At 36.9% G+C, this 17,761-nt stretch overlaps 2 protein-coding genes across 3 annotated transcripts; both read right to left on the bottom strand.

The window, feature by feature from the left end:
* Nucleotides 1–310: 310 nt before the first annotated feature.
* Nucleotides 311–1,944, bottom strand: LOC110098826 (bidirectional sugar transporter SWEET14-like). Its single transcript, XM_020825764.2, has 6 exons — nt 1,781–1,944; nt 1,521–1,557; nt 1,218–1,431; nt 883–1,044; nt 660–779; nt 311–544 (listed from the first exon to the last, which is right to left on the bottom strand). Exons 1-6 carry the CDS (start codon nt 1,833–1,835, stop codon nt 335–337), a joined length of 798 nt encoding a protein of 265 aa, XP_020681423.1. The 5' UTR covers nt 1,836–1,944; the 3' UTR covers nt 311–334.
* Nucleotides 1,945–12,325: 10,381 nt separating this feature from the next.
* Nucleotides 12,326–14,735, bottom strand: LOC110098835 (bidirectional sugar transporter SWEET14-like). 2 transcript variants are annotated; one of them, XM_028693294.1, is made up of 7 exons: nt 14,559–14,735; nt 13,970–14,006; nt 13,666–13,879; nt 13,331–13,492; nt 13,110–13,229; nt 12,765–13,003; nt 12,326–12,722 (listed from the first exon to the last, which is right to left on the bottom strand). In XM_028693294.1, the coding sequence occupies exons 1-6, from the start codon at nt 14,611–14,613 to the stop codon at nt 12,794–12,796; spliced, it is 798 nt and encodes a 265-aa protein (XP_028549127.1). In that variant the 5' UTR covers nt 14,614–14,735; the 3' UTR covers nt 12,326–12,722; nt 12,765–12,793. The 2 variants fall into 2 exon arrangements, with proteins under 2 accessions (XP_028549127.1, XP_020681431.1); XM_020825772.2 differs by having other exon boundaries at nt 12,326–13,003.
* Nucleotides 14,736–17,761: the final 3,026 nt, after the last annotated feature.

Below are 17,761 nucleotides of genomic sequence, written 5' to 3'. Positions count from 1 at the left end.
ATAACTACATAAGAAGAATTAGAGACTGAGAAGAAAGAAAGAAGACTATAAGAGGAAATTCATACAACCCACCCTCTCTCTGACGAGAAATTATTGTGTGTGGAATCTGAACGTGTTCGGAGGATAATCCTGGCATGCCACATCACCGGTGCCCAGTGCATCCGATGATGCGACGCATCCGGATTCGTTTCCGAATGCATTCAGATTCCACACACAATAATTTCTGTCCCTCTCCAACAGCACAGTATATTGACATGAACATGATAAAATAAAGTGTTCTCCATGTGAGGATAGAATACAAGCAAACTTAATAACTTCAAGTAATTAAACTTTCTCATACTAGGCTCATCTCATTGTTGGTGACCTGTGGCTTGGCCTCTACTTCGGCATCGACGTGTTCGCATGGTCCAAGCTTCGAGATTTCAAGCATATTCTCTGGCAGTTTATTACCCTCTGCTAAGCTTGCAGGAACTTTGCTGTCCTTGTAGATGATATAGACCACCATTTGAACCGCCCCAAATATGAATCCTAATATATTTGGGAGCTACATATACACAAATATTTGTATACCATGCACATTTTAACATAGTTAGTATCAAGGCTTTAACATCAATATTAATGATTTAAATTTATAATGAATGTAATCAAATAATAATTACCGCAACATAGATGTCTTTGGAGAAAAGGCCAAAGGAGAACCACACCACTGCGCTCAACGTGAGAAAGAATGAGAGGGAGAATGGCATGAACTCTACACTCTTGGTTTGAATGACCAACCTCTGCATGATGTTTCAAATTAATTAGTTAAACTTATAATTCAAAGTAAATTAAGTGTTTAAGGTTACAAAATTTTATGCATTAATTACGCTTTTCATGACATACAATTATGCTTAAAGGAGCAACAAAGACGCTGACGGAGAAAGCAACGCAAATCCAACCAAGAACTTTGAGTCGAATGGTGGCCTTAGAGACAAGCATAGTGCTGAGAACTATCAAAGAAAATAGTCCAATGTTTAAGAGTGAGAACATCTTAAAGGTGTGCACCTGCATACAATAATAATAACAATTAATCAAATAAATTTAATGAAGTAGATATATTATTGAACTGAGAAGAGTATCTAACATGATTATTATTGAAACTAGCTAGTTATTAATTAGTTAGTATTTTGATATTTAAGTATAAACAAAATATTTAAATGATAGAGAAAAGTATATACCTTTGCCTTCTTAGGGGCATAGAGGAGATACATGATGATATATATGGTTTCAACGACACAGCCAAAGGAGTTGATGGTGATGAGAAGAAGCGCATCGTGGCCTTTGATGAATGCATAAAAGATCCAAAGCATGGAGCTGAATAATGCAACAACGTATGGAAGAGATTGAAATCCTTCAGTGGATTTCTTCTTATAAACACGATAGAATGTTGTCCTGCAATAAATCATATTTGTAACATGTTAATTTATATAATAGTAAAATATTCACTATTGAAGGGTTTGAAATGGAAAAGAAATTCTTACAGTGGAGCAAGGTAGACCATGAATGAGATAACATTTCCTGTAAACAAATTCATCAGTAAATGTTATATGTAAAAAACTAAAATAAAATTTTCTTTGGTCAGTGAAGTAGAAGAGAAAGAGAGGAAGAAAACTATTGGATCAAATTTTACAAAACTTTCATCATCTTCTGGTTTCCTCTCCTAATCACTGAGAATGGTTTGACGGGCTAGGAAGGAAAAAGGAATGAGAGGAAGCTAATCGATCATGGTGATCATATATACCTAATATGCCAAAGGTAAAAGCCCAAGGATGTTCTAAAGACAAGCCTCCAGCCATTTTCGAGGACGAAGATGGATTGCAAAAAGAGAAAGGACTCCTTATTTGCTCCCTCTTCTCCCCTCCCCGTTCCCAAAGCTTGCTTAGCTAAGTAATTGGAAGAAGAACAAACTAACTTGGATTGCACCTACATTTGAAGATGCACACCTTATATATAGGAGAGTAAAGATAGTGCTTTGTGGACCATACTGGCTTGGTGGCATGGCACAGATCTTCCACCAAGCATGCCTAAGGAAAAACAAAAATGGTTTTAAATATTTCTTTTCTTAGAATGTTAATTTGATTAAAAATATGTGCATAAATTAGAGTTATTTTGTCTTTAATTCCATATAATGGAAGCTTCATGCGTTCATCTGTCTTAATATAAACACACGCAACTTTTAAAATGGAATACAGATAGCTTTATTGGTGCTTCACAATTATTGAACTTTATCTAAAAGTAAATTAGCTTGATTAACAAGAAATTTGTGAAGTTATTAATTGGAATATTTTTTTTTCTCACGTTAATGGTTGCCAGATATTTGATGTGGCATATAAACATACGTTACATGCTGTGAGCAAGAAGAGACGAAGAGAGGATGGAGAACGAGACAGAGAAGAATGTAAAGAAAGAGTAATTTCAATAATTAGAAAAGTTAACAAAGGTCTCTATTAATAGACCTGATACAGGGTAAATAAGTAATAACAAACATAAAGAGTTCTAATATGACCGTTACATGCTAATAGCCTCCCTCAAGTTAAGCGGTCGTTGACCGAGTGGTTAACTTGTTTCGTAGTTCGTTAAATCGAGCGATCGAGAATGATTTGGTGAGGATGTACGCAATCTGATCTTTGGAGGAGATGTGTGCCAGCTGAATATTGCCGGAGGTGATTTGCTGACGAATAAAATGGTAGTCAATCTCGATATGTTTTGTTCTGGCGTGAAACACCGGGTTCTTGGCAATAGCCATTGCCGAGGTGTTGTCACAGTATATTGTAGTTGGGGAGGATTGATGCATGTCCAGTTCGGCCGCGAGACGTCGAAGCCAAAGCACATTCGATGCGGCAGTGGAGAGGGATCTGTACTCTGCTTCGGTGGAAGACTTGGCGACAGTGGCCTGCTTTTTAATAGTCCAAGAAATGAGATTAGGTCTGAGAAATGTGCAGAAACCCGAGACAGATTTTCGGTCAGTAGTATCTGACGCCCAGTCGGCGTCGGAGAAGCTCCGTAGTTCAAGTGTTCCATTTGTGATAGGCAGTCCGAAGGAGGTAGTCCCCTTGATGTATCTGAGTATGCGAGTCACGGCTTTGAAATTGTGTTCGGTGGGGGACTGCATGTGTTGGCAGATGCGGTTGGTGGCGAAGGCAATGTCTGGCCTCGTGATGGAGAGGTATTGTAACGATCCGGCTAGACGCCGATAGAGCGATGGATCGTTGAAAGGTTGGAGGTTGGGCTCTTTCTTCTTCTTGTCGGGAGTGATTGGTGTTGGGGCTGATTTGCAATCCTTGTACCCTGCGTCATTGAGAAGTTTCGTAGCATAGTGTTCTTGGGATAAAAAGAAACCAGTGGGAGAGCGAGTCACCTGAATTCCGAGGAAGAGGGAGATATTTCCAAGTTGTTTGAGAGCGAACTGTGCGCATAGGTGTTTGAGTAGGGATTGGATGGCGGCGTCGTTATTCCCTGTCACCAAAAAATCATCAACATAGATTAGAATGTAAAGACGAATGTTGTTTTTGTGGTAGATGAGAAGAGATGGGTCGGAACGACTGAACCCGAAGCCTTGGTGTTTGAGGAAGTCGGTGAGTTTTTGGAACCATTGCCGCGGTGCTTGTTTGAGTCCGTAGAGGGATTTTTGAAGTTTGCAGACCGCTTGAGGTTGTGTCGTATCGGTGAAGCCTGGAGGTTGCCTTATGTATATGTCGTCGGGCAAGTCACCGTGAAGGAAGGCGTTGGTGATATCGAGCTGGTAGACGGGCCAATTACGATGAAGAGACAGTATGAGTAGCAGATGGATGGTGGGCATCTTCGCAACGGGGCTGAAGGTTTCATTGTAGTTGACGCCAAATTGTTGATCATACCCGAGAGCTACGAGCCGGGCTTTGTAGCGTTCGATGTGCCCGTTGGGAAGAGTCTTGATCTTGTATGTCCATTTGCAGCCGAGAATGGGTTTGTTGGAAGGAGGAGTGACGAGGGTCCAGGTTGATTGTTGTTGGAGAGCATCAAATTCAGCTTGCATTGCTGACCGCCAGTGATCGGATTTTAGAGCTTGACGGTAATTGCTGGGAAGCTCCATTGGTGTAAGTTGGGTAAGGAGATTGAACACGGTTTTTGGTTTGGTGATCCCAGACTTGAGCCGAGTTTGCATTGGGTGAGTTGGGGCGATGGGATTGGTAATGAACGTGTGCGGGAATTGGTTAGGCGAAGGAGGAGAGGTATTGGGATTAGCAGAAAGTGAATCCAGAGAAGAGTGAGTGTGAGACGACGTGTAGGGAGTCAGAATAAGAGGAGGAATACGGGAATGGTTGGAATGGGTAGTAGTTGGGTTGATAGTATGCGGGAGTTTGAACGGATAATGTTGTTCATAGAAAGTGACATGGCGAGATATGTAGGTGCGTCCAGTGTTAGTGTCATGACAGAGATAACCCTTGTGATGAGGAGAATATCCAGTGAAAATGCAAGGGTAAGATCGTGTTGATAATTTGTCTGTGGAGTACGGTTTCAGCCACGGGTAGCAGAGGCATCCGAAGGCGCGCAAGTGAGTATAGATTGGCGGGTGACCGTGCAGCAGTTGGTACGGGATCTTGTTGGCGATAAACTTAGATGGGAGTCTGTTAATTAGATAATGGGCAGTGGATAGGGCGGAGGTCCAGAATTTGTGAGGTAGCCCGAATTCGATTAGAAGAGCGCGAGTGAGGTCCAGAAGGTGACGATGTTTTCGTTCTGCAAGACCATTTTGCTTGGGTGTGTGAGGAAATGTGAGTTGTTGAAGAATGCCATTTGTTTGGAGATAGAGATGAAATTCCCTGCTAGTGTATTCTCCTCCGCCATCCGAGCGAATGATTTTTGGAGTTTTGTTGAATTGAGTTTTGGCAAGATGATAGAAGTTTTTAAAAGTGTTAAGAACTTCATTTTTAGATTGTAAAAGGTATAGCCAAGAGAATCTAGTGTAGTCGTCGATAAAGGTAACATAGTAACGGTGACCTTTCGGTGATGGGTGCGGAGCGGGACCCAGACATCGGTGTGAATGAGATCGAAAGCATTATGAGTAACTGACGATCTTTTATTAAAGAAAATTTTGTGGCTTTTAGACTGGTTACAAGAATTGCAAACAAAATTGCTAGGTACAGTTGTAATTTCGGGAAAGAACCGAGCAAGAACTTGAATGGTTTCCTTGCTGGGATGTCTAATGCGGGAATGCCAAACGTGAGGCGAGGAGGTGGTTGCAGCGAGCACCGTGTGCTTATCTTCCGGAGCTTTGCTAATATGGTACAGACCGTTCCGAAGGTGACCATGAAGCAGCGGACGGTGGTCCTGAAGGTCCTTGATAACAAAGCCGTTAGAGTCAAATGAAATAGAAATGAAGTTGTCGGAAGTGAGTTTGGAGACTGAAAGAAGGTTGTGGGTGAGAGATGGTACATGAAGGAGATTGGAGAGGTGCAACTTACGGGTAGAGTCGGGTAAGGGAAGAGGCCTTGTCCAGCGCTGTTGATGGGGAGAGAGTTTCCGTTAGCGGTAGAGATTGCTTCGGCACCGTAATAAGTAGTTGGATATTGAAGATGGTTGGTATCCGGCGTGAGGTGAGTAGAGGCACCTGAGTCAAGAATCCAGTCTTGACTAACTTGAGCGGTCGGATTGGCATAAAGAGCCCGCGGTTGACGAGTGTCGGTGGGAGCATATTTGGGATTGTTACGGTGCCAACAATTGAGCGCGATGTGACCTGGTTTGCCGCAAATCTGGCAGACGGGTTTGGGACCGGACTGCGGAGCTGGAGCGTTGGTTGGGTAGGCCGAGATGGAAGGAGTTGTCGTCTGGTTCTTGGGCTTGGTGAAGCGACGATTGTTGTTGTTGCGATTTCGTGTGGAGTTAGCCGAGGATGCATACAGAGCGGTGGGCTGGGTTAGATCTTTGTGATTTTCTTGCTGAAGATGTATTTCTTCATTGCAGAGAAGAGCGTAAAAGGTGTCAAGATCGATAGGAGATAGCGAATTACGTATTGTGGACTTGAACAGGTTGTAGGAAGGCGGAAGACCGTTGAGAATGTGAAGCATGATATCTTCGGATTCAATCTTGGAACCGGACGCAGAGATGTTTTCCACAAGGATCTTGATGCGAGTAAGATACTGTTGTACCGTGAGGTCCTTCATTTGAGTGCGATATAGCTCGTTCTTGAGCTGAATCACGCGGAAGCGGCTGGTCGGTTGAAGGCGCCGCTCAAGAACAGCCCAGGCCTCGTGGGCGGTGGAAGAAGAGATGATATAAGGTAGAATAGTTTGAGAAACGGTGCAGAAAAGGGCTGAAAGAAGGTTGTTGTCCAAGACCAGCCACTGGGCATAATCAGCGGAGGTGTTGTCAAGAGGAGCCTGAACAGTGTCGAGAAGGTGACCGGCAAAATCATTCGCGGTGAATTGTTTGAGGATTTGAACGCTCCATAGATGGTAGTTTTCGGGTGTAAGAGGATGAGGAGCGAGGTTCTTGATGTTGGATACTAGGAATTTTAGATTGGGCGGAATGCTAGTTGTCATACCGGTGCTGTTGGTGTTGGTGGAGGCGGTGGAGGAGGAGGCGGGATTGGGCGAGTCCATGGAATCTTGATCTTCCTTAGTGGCTCATGATACCATGTGAGCAAGAAGAGACGAAGAGAGGATGGAGAACGAGACAGAGAAGAATGTAAAGAAAGAGTAATTTCATTAATTAGAAAAGTTAACAAAGGTCTCTATTAATAGACCTGATACAGGGTAAATAAGTAATAACAAACATAAAGAGTTCTAATATGACCGTTACATGCTAATACATGCAACTATGAGTTCTTCTATCAAGAGTATAAAGTATTAATGGCAAAATGCCAAGGTGCGTGTTGGCTTATGCGTGACCAACTTGGCTTAGCACATATCAAATTTTAAAAATGAGTTATTTCTTAAAAATAATTAAATAAAAAACTACCTAAAAATTTTAAGTTCACGATAATAGCTCGTTAGGCGAGTGACTGACAGTTCATGTCTCAGCTAGCTCGCTCGTAGAGTCATTGGCTTTTTCATTTTTTTTAATCTAACGACTTGTCGCCCGCTGAAAGAGCGATGGAAGTATTATATATATATATATGAGTATGCCATCACTAGTACTAGCCAAGCCACAACCACTAATTAGATATAGTAATCTCAAACCTTAGTTTATAACAAACAAAAGCATCTCAACCATACATGTGTAAAGCAATCTCATGCCTTTACTTATATATACACTGTACTGTTCACAACAACAAACATAGAAGAAAATGTTTGTACAGGAATTACTATCTTCACTTTCCTACTCACTATTTTGCTTTTTTACTTCGCCTTGGAAAATGCTTTAGTTCAGGACATCAAGATTCTTCATAGTATCAAATTACATGTAAGCCTACATCAGCAGCCATGGCCTATTGCACAACCTCTCAGATCAGTGAATCTTCCATCGACACCTCAACTGAGAACCCCAACATACCATCCTCTCTCAAATTTGTCATCATATCTAATGTTTAAAAAATAGTACCTATCCAACTCTCCAATGACAACTATCCTATGTGGAGATCTCAAGTCTTTAAGCTCCTAAGAGCTAATGGCTTCGCTGCTTTCTCGACATCAACGTCACACCACCATCCCGCCTCTCACAGCAACCAGTTGGCATTACCACGAAACCTTGCCACTGCCATCTTCTCTACAACACATACCTCATAAACCAGATACCATCTCTCACCACTAAAAACATCTCTCCGCTAAAATAAAAAATCAACCTACTATCATCTTTGCACCTTTGGCTGTGAATGTTTTCTATTGATTCCCCCAATACTAAGACACAAACTAGCACAGAGGGTCGCTCCCCATGTCTACATATGAAATGACATACAAACATATCTCACAAGCAGGTGTTCTAACACATCTGTCAGAAACAGATGCCTGGAAATACTTTTATCGAACACATCCTACCTTTGCTACATAATAAAAAATATAAGATTAGGTTTATACATATATCTTACTAATATTTTTTTCAATATTATTTATAGATGGCTTCTAGTACTGATGAACCCCCCGGAGATTGATATTGATTAAGAACATCTTTAGCAGGTGAAAGAAGGTGATTAGTGGCTTATTCGATCGTCCTATACGTACTAAGGGGACCTCTCAGCCTACCATTCGAATTCAAAGCTAGCGAAGCCCACCTTTACCTATTCCTCCAGCTGATAGTCCTAAGTTTTATCACCAGACCCCTACTTTCCTTCACCAGACCCTATGCACAGTGCTCCCTTCTACCCTTACTACTCCCCACCACCTTCTCATGGAGTCTCTTTGACTCATTCATATATACCATATATCCTGTAATTCTACCACCCACCACCACCTTATCCCTTTACAGGTGGACCTTTTACCCTGGTTGCAGTAAACTAAATGTTAGATGGGTGCATGTTGATTGCACCTGAGGGTGATACATACGTACTAAGGACATCCTTAACTTTACTAAGATAATTTGAGAAATATTTTTTTTCCTAACAAATTTTGTGTAGATTTTATCCATTTAAGTAGCCCACACATAAGATACATGATATCATATGAAGCAAGTTTGATGCACACTCCTTATATTTCATGGAAAACAATTTCAAAGAAAATGTGCAACTTGTGGTTTAGGGATTTTGATATTAATTACTAATATAAATATATATTATATATTATATTTTTTTAATTAAGCTAACAAAAATATTTTATATTATATATTTTTATATGCAGAAAGATTTTTATAGGCATGATGCATTAATGTTTCTATTCAAATTAAGTTGAAATGTGAGTATAATATATTTATGTTTTATATGAATGTTGTGTTGTAGAATATTAAAGAGGAAGGGCAATTTTTTTTTTCTGCTACATGTTTCTACTGGATTATCCACAAGTAACAATGATACAATGAATTGTTATATATAACTGTTCCAACGAAATATTTCCTCCAGAAGTTCTAGCGGCCATTCCATTGGGGATACCCACCGATTTTCTCGGTGAAATCTCGGTGAAAATAACCATCGGCTTGATCGTTAGTATTTCCAGCAAAAAGTTTACCTGTAACAACTATATTGAACCCTTATTTCTCAGACTACATTTCCACTGGAAATAATTATGTGGTCTTATTTTTGTTGGTAATCTATTTCCGATGCGTGTTTTACTGTCGACCCATTTTCTGTTGAAAATATGTAGAAAATTCAATATTCTTGAGGTTAACGTTCATTTCTGGTAAATTTTGGCCATCGAAAATAATAATGTTTATTGTAGTGAATCCTCGTTTAATCCGATTCACTCTACTAAAGTCTTTCCCTAGCCTGAAAAAATTTAAAATAATAAGGTGAGCCTCACTAGCTCATTAGACTTTCTTCTTCACCCCTTAAAGGTATCATATACATTGCAAATATTTAAAAGTAATTGATTAAAGGAAAGTATAAAGACTTACAAAAAAGTAAAGTATTTAAAAAAATTAATTTACTAGAGTTTCTATATATACTTGATCTCAAAATTAGCACTTATACTCTCATATCCATAGAGTCACTTCCATAGAACTAGATATTGCACAAAATACTCATAATAAGTGGTTTGCTTGCATTTCACTTTCACTTTTATTTTCTCAATAGATTTCATGCAGAAATTCAAAGTTCAATAATTTATATTTTAGAACATTTCTTAAGTTTAATTCATTAAAATTTTAGCATATAAAATACAATGATTCTAATATACATGTAATGATACGTTCTTATAGCTCTACTTTCCACTAATATCTGCCTCACTTAGATATAGCAAGTAGAGTCAGAATCCCACCCACAATTTGATCAGGTAGATAGGGCCAGAAAAATACTTGTAGTATTACCTAACCTTCCACATCTGCTTCAGGAAGACAGGGCTAGAAGAATATATTTATTAGGTCCCTTGTAACATAACATAAATTACACTTTTTAACATTTCAGAGTAGAATATCTCCCAATGACATAAAATGTAGAATTTAGTTGTAATGTAACAGTACTCAATGCATTATTCAGCAAGTGCTTGAATTTCCAGTAGCAATCACATTACTTATAAAATAAACTACTCACTGAACTTGTCTTTTTTCAATTTCTAACTTCAAAAGAAAATTCTCGTGAATATTTCAAGGCTTTTATATAATTATTGTATTTATCGCAAAAGCCTCAATTTAATAATATACTAAAAAAATCATGTAGGAAAATCCAACTGTTGGAAACTAGATTTCACATAGCCAAAACATTAACAATAATGACTACAATAACATATCAAAACCACACAATAAAAATGTCATAAAACATGAGAAAAATATATTTTTCATTCATATCTTTTATAAACTTATTGAAATTAAAATCAGAAATAGTGGTTTGCGAGTCTACCTCGAGCTTTACCATATCCCGAACTAGCATAACGGACGAATCCTGAGATTTGGACTCCAAATCCCTCTCTCTTCCATTCTATTTTCTCTTCTCTTCCTCCTCTCTTCTTTTCTAGCAAGCTGGGCATATAAATGTCATACCAAAATGGTTTGAGATATTGTGACATTTGAAAAGCATCAACTTTGACCTAGCGACACGACACTTGATTCCATCCCCGAAGCGCCTACAATGAATTTTAAAATTCTCCCAGAATAAGCTCACCTAAGACCCGTTGCCACAGCGCTTGCCAAAACCATTTTTTATTTTATTTTTTATTTTTTTGAGAGCTCAATGCTACTGCACTATCAACTCTGGCATAGCGACACCCACAAAGAAATCTTCTAAAACTTGGGTTTTCATTTCTTAGACCCCAATGTTAGTTACTTCCTCTCTATTCAACCTTCTAAGAATCTTAAGTACTAATTAACTTAAAATTAATGATTGTTAAAAATAAATTACCAGAATTTTAAATGATGGATATTACACAACACAGGTTGCTGGCGACTCGAAAGCATCTATTAGCTATAGGCTAGGCCCCTTCAACTCAATACTCATAAACTAACTCATGTAGCACTATTGAACTCGCCCATAGACAAATCTTCAAGGCTATATAGTATCTTTTGCATTTAAGCTAACTAGAAGGTGACACATGCCTAGGATAATCTATATAAAATGTCATTAATTGTTGTATTTTTTATTCTGGCAAATAAAGCCATTCCTACAACCCTCAGATCCCTATAAATAAAGGGTGAAGAGGATCATTTTGAGAATTTATACTAGATATTTCTTCTGGTAGATTTGTTCTCTCCATTCTCAAATAAGTTTCAAGGTCGCCATCTTAGAGTTTGCCAGTTAGTAACATTGTGTGTCATCCATAAATAAATTTGGATTCAACATCCTATCAAATGTCGTGAGCATGGATCGACGTCAAAGAAAAGAAAACAGGCCCAATTTGATGCATAGAGTAACACAAAACCATTAATAAAAATGGAGAACCCCAACATTACATGAGTGGCTGAATATCATGAAGTGGAAACTAGAAATAGTTACATCCATAAGTGCAATAGATTTCTAACATGGATGAACAGTTACCAGCCCATCTAATCGAAATATTGCTAGCCCAATAAACCATATTCTAGGCTTCAGAATTTTTTTTTTTGGTATGCCACATCACAAAAGTTTGATAAAATAGAAGCAGAGCTCTTTAGCCTTGTTCAGAACGGCACAAAAATTATTAAAAATAATTTTAATTTGAATAAAACAAAGGAAAATTTATTTTTTTTCGAAAAAAATAACAATAAAATTCTGAACTGTCTGAACCTTTTCCTGCGTAAACCTCTCTGATTAAACCATAAATTAGAATATATATGTCCTGCCTTTCTTGATACTCGACCATCTTCATATTTTTTGAATGTTCAAGTTGTAATACTATGATTTTATTTGAGATAGCTTTTGACCGTTATTTTTTTACAATTAAAAAAAAATAATTGTATTAGAAAATAATAATGACTGATCAAATTCTGTGAATTTTTTTTGTAATTAGCCACTAAAATTTATTTTCTTTGTTCCACATTAAAATCCCAGCTACCATTTTGTTTAATTTTTAAAATTTCTATTGTGGTTTAGGCTTCGTTTGGCACAGCTTTCTTACTGCTTATTAAAACAACTTTTTGATTCAAAAATTTTTCAACTAGAAATTTTGGTGTTAGAAAATTATTTTAGAAAGTAAGAAGAAAATTGTCCCAAATAAAACTTTAGCGTACACGCAAGTCTCAAATAGCAATAAATATATTAAGCCGCATGATAAATAAAGATGTTCAAAATTAATTGCAATTAGTGACGTATGAAACATAATAAAATGTGAAGGAATCACCCTCTCAAATTATATTAGGCTTAGTACATTTCCAAGTATCAGAAGGCAAAGATTAGTTGGTTCATGCATGAAAGCATCACTTGTTGCTAATGGAATCATGCTTACATATATTTATTCTCATTAATTCCGATAAATAAGTTAAGGATAACAACAACAAACTTCTTAACATCCATAACTACATAAGAAGAATTAGAGACTGAGAAGAAAGAAAGCAGAATATATGAGAAAATTCTCACAATCCACCCTCTCTCTCTTTCACAATCTCTATCCCTCCAACACTACATTATTGACAAGACCATGATAAAATAAAGGAAGTGTTCTCCATTTGAGGATAGAATTGCAACTCAATAACTTCAACTTCGCGGAATCCGAACTGTTCGGAGATGAATCCGAATGCCCGGATTCACCTCCAAACACGTTCGGATTCCGCACTGAATAATTTTCCCTCATACAGGGCTCATCTCATTTTTAGTGGCATGTGGCTTGGTCGCTACATCGACATCAATTGGTTCACAGGGTCCAAGTTTCGAGATTTCGAGCATATTCTCTGGAAGCTTGCTATCCACTGCTAAGCTTGCAGGAACTTTGGTGTCCTTGTAGATGATATAAAGCACCATTTGAAGCGCCCCAAATGTGAATCCTAATATGTTTGGGAGCTACATAAACACAAATATTTGTATGCCAGATTTCAGCATAGTTAGTATCAAGATGTTAATATCAATAATTTAATTATTTAAATGGTCGCAATTAAATAATAATTACCGCAACGTAGATGTCTTTGGAGAAGAGGCCAAAGGCGAACCACACCACTGCACTCACCGTGAGAAAGAATGAAAGGGAGAATGGCATGAACTCTACACTCTTTGTTCGAATGACCAACCTCTGCATGATAATTCAAATTAATTAGTTAAGCTTATAATTTACGGTAAATTAAGTATTTAACAAAAAAGTTTTATGGATTAGTTATGGTCTTAATAACATACAATTATGCTTAAAGGAGCAGCAAAGACGCTGACGGAGAAAGCAACACAGATCCAGCCGAGAACTTTTAGTCGAAGGGAAGCCTTGGAGACGAGCAGAGTGCACAAAACTATCAAAGAGAATAGTCCAAAGTTTAAGAGCGAGAACATCTTCAATGTGTGCACCTGAATACAATTATAATAATAATTAATAATCAAATAAATTTAATGAAATATAAACATTAATGAACTTTGAAGAGTATCTAGCTAACATGATTAATATTGAAGTTAGCTGGTTAGTACTTTGATATTTAAGTAAGTATAAACAGAATATTTAAATGATTAAGAAAAATACTTACCCTTGCCTTCTTAGGAGCATAGAGGAGATACACGATGATATATATGGTTTCAACGACACAGCCAAAGGAGTTGATGGTGATGAGAAGAAGCGCATCGTGGCCTTTGATGAATGCATAAAAGATCCAAAGCATGGAGCTGAATAATGCCACAACGTATGGAAGAGATTGAAATCCTTCAGTGGATTTCTTCTTATAAACACGATAGAATGTTGTCCTGCAATAAATCATATGTGTAACATGTTAGTTTATATAATAGTAAAATATTCACTATCGAAGGGTTTGCAATGGAAAAAAAAATTCTTACAGTGGAGCAAGGTAGACCATGAATGAGATAACATTTCCTGTAAATAAATTAAATTCATCAGTATATTAGTTTATATGTAAAAAAAAATAAAAATTTCTGTATCAGTGATATTGTTTATATTAGTTTATAAGATTGATAACTAGATATAATAATATTATTATTATACTCTATTGGTGTAGGCCATAGGAATTCTCTGCTGGGTTGAAAATTCTTTTGGCAGATTATTGTATAAATATATATTATATTTTATTTGTTCTATTTATGAGCAGACCTACAACAAGTACATATATGTGAGAAAGATTGTCATCTTATTCAAACTCTGCAAGAAGAGAGAGAAAGCAAAACTTCTTCTATGAATTTTTGCTCCAAGAGAATGAAACTTTAATGAAACAAGATGGTAAGCCGTGAAAAGACCAACAGACAATGTGGAACAAAGAAAAAAGAAAGTAAGAATATAAATTTTCTTTTAATTTGTTAGTGAAGTAGAGGAGCAAGAGGGACCGGAAGAAAACTATTGAGAATGCTTTGAGGGGCTAGGAAGCAAAAAGGGAATAAGGGGAAGCTAATCAATTATGGTGATCATATATACCTAATATGCCAAAGGTAAAAGCCCAAGGATGTTCTAAAGACAAGCCTCCAGCCATTTTCAAGGACGAAGATGGATTGCAAAAAGAGAAAGGACTCCTTATTTGCTCCCTCTTCTCCCCTCTCCGTTCCCAAAGCTTGCTTAGCTAAGTAATTTGAAGAAGAACAAACTAACTTGGCTTGCACCTACATTTGAAGTTGCTTGCCTTATATATAGGAGAGTAAAGATAGTGCTCTGTGGACCATACTGGCTTGGTGGCATAGCACAGATCTTCCACCAAGCACACCGAGCATGCCTAAAAAAACCCAAATTTTATGGAAAAAAAAATTATGTATATATAATAAAAGAGAGCAATCACATAAATCAATACTAATTTCTATATAGATATACAACTACAAAATAATTTCGCTAATACAAAATTCAAAAGTTAATCCAGAAAATTTTATGTATCTATGCATTAATGGGAAATCATTTTTTCTTGTTTATTTTTTAATAATTATTAAGCAACAATAAAGTTATCTCTATTTCATTTTAAATACTTCTGTGTTTAATTATGACAGACGAAGCTTCCATTATGTAGAATTAAGAAAAAAATACTACTAAAACATGTACATATTTTTAAAAATATTTTCAATCATAATATGCTAAATTAATTTTTTATAATGCTTGATTAAAAATATGTATATATTAAAAAAAAAAAATCTCTTTAATGCGTAGATAGATAAAATTTTGCAAATTAACTTTTGAGTTTTTTATTTGCAAAAATATTTTTTAGATATTTACATATAAACTAGTAATGATTTACAATTTTTTTTTATTAAAAATATATAGATGTATTAAAAGTATATATGCATATATTTTAATTCTACATAGTGGAATTTTTATCTGACATAAACGCACACAACTATTAAAATGGAATAGAGAGAACATTATTTGTTCTTAACAATTATTAAACTTTATATAAAATTAAATTATCTTAATTAACAAGAAATTTGTTAAGTTCTTAATATAATAATATTTTCTCTTACGTTAATGGTTGCCAGATGTATTATGATGTGGTGTATAAATATACGTTACATGCAACTCGATCTGAGCTCTTCTATCACGATTATAAAGCATTAATGACAAAAAGAAAGGGTAGGTGTTGGCTTACACGTGACCAACTTGGCTTTCAACATTTATGCATCCCATTTCTTAGCCGTTTGGTTTCCACAACCAATATATTATTATTTGGTTGCCTTGTCCTTCTAAAACTCACTACTTCTCAATTATAGCTACGCTTTAGCTTAGGCATACATGTCATTCAAATAATTCAAATAGATTTCAAACTTTTAGATTTTATTATTTTTATTTTAGATAAAAAACACAATTATAAAAAAATGTTATAATAATAGGATTAAGAAGCTTTTATCTTGAATATAGAAGCTTCTAGAACACTCGCTGGCATCGCCCTTTTTTTTTTGGTTAAAACTCACAGAAGGGCCTACGTGTTAATTTAAAAAAAACGGTTACAAGGTCCTTCGAAAGAACCTCAAGCTCACTAATGCTCAAACAAGCTACAAGATAAAAAGAAATAAAACCTACGAGCCAGTGGTTCCTTTTCCTAAGATTACAAAAAAGACCTAATAAGTAACACGGGCTGTGAGAGAACATCACCCATAAAAGGAAGCTCAAGTAAATCACGTTCAGCGCAAACTTCCTGCAAAATTGAAGACCAAAAAAGAACAGCATATAAAACAAATACAAAGAGGGTACCTTGCACACCTTGAAGCTTTTATGATCAGATAAGTCCCTGCAAGATACTCTCCAAAAAAAGACATTAGACATAAAGTAAAGAGATCTATTAGTAGAAAAACTCTTGCCTTTATAATGAGAACTAAAAATCTCACCAAAAACCAAATCCAGAAATCTTCAGCCTAACAAAAAGAAAGGACTTCAGTACACACCATAGAAAACTTGAATCTTACTAAAACCCTCCAAATGGTAGATAGACGATAACCTCCTCCCAAACCACCTCTTGTACCAATGCAGATAATTAACCTTTCCAACAAGAAATGCAACAAGTAGTAGTAAACCAATAATTAAGATCGGACAAACCCGAACTACCAGCTAGAAAATAGCTCCAGCAAGGATTACTAAGAATAAGCTGGCATCACCCCTTAAATTCTCTTCGGTTGGTTTTTTTCCGGAGTTAAAATCAACTATTTTTCAAGATTTTCCCTCTCTTTGGATTTCGGAGGAGGAGATCCTCTCGCTGGCATCGCCCCTTAAATTCTCTTTGGTTAGTTTTTTTCCCCTTGCGGTGGCCTTCCCTCGGCTCTATCTATAGGTTCTTTTTCAACTCAAATTGAATGGTGAAGTCTCAGTCACGTTGTTGGATCAAATACATGTATTGATTAAGCTGGTGAACGATTTAAATTATAGCAGGGTCTTTTGTCACCGATCCTATTTCGTTAGCAATTGTTACACGAAACTAACTAAATGGTTCCCTTTTGTTGATATTGGTGTTGAGTCACATGTAATCCCAATCTAGATTTTCTTCTCAAACTTGAGGCCAAACCTTTTCTCCCCTCACATACTTCATGGATTGGGAACTTTTTTTGGGCGGCCTTTGAAGATTGACAATGCAACTTCTTTAGGGTCTCGTCTATCTGCTGCACATGTGTTGGTCGAACTTGATATCACCAAAAAGTATCCTGATAGAGTGTGGATTTGATCTAAAAAATTTGGGTATATTTAACCTGTTGAGATGGAAGTCTTTCTTCAATTTTGTGTTTATTGTAAATGTATTGGTCATTTTGAGAGAAACTTGTCCCCTCTTGACTTCTATCCAGGAGAATATGACTCTTAATGCTAATTCTCTTAATATTGCTGATGGGCAAGCTATTGCTGTCAAGGCTAATCGATTTAATGTTGCTATTCCTAATTCTACTCTTGTTTTGCCTATTAATAATTTGAAGGTGGAGGATGTAAATGCTGTGAATGAGTTTTCGTCTGTTGCTCTTGTGGGGGGTAATAGTGTTCCGCTTGGTGCTGGTGGAGAGGATTGTGGGGTCTCTGATCATGGTGCAACTGATTTGGTTCCTGTTTTGTGGGGGTGGTGAACCAGCGACTATTGTGGGGGTTGATCAGCCCATAGTGCCTGTGAATTCTAATAATGCATTATAGGTAGGTGTTATGAAAGTTTTGGAAATTGATAATTTTTT

Source organism: Dendrobium catenatum, unplaced genomic scaffold (assembly GCF_001605985.2).
Source record: "Dendrobium catenatum unplaced genomic scaffold, ASM160598v2 fragScaff_scaffold_249, whole genome shotgun sequence".
Lineage (NCBI taxonomy): Eukaryota > Viridiplantae > Streptophyta > Magnoliopsida > Asparagales > Orchidaceae > Dendrobium > Dendrobium catenatum.
Note: the sequence above shows the minus strand (reverse complement) of the source record. Positions and strands in the feature narration are given on the sequence as shown.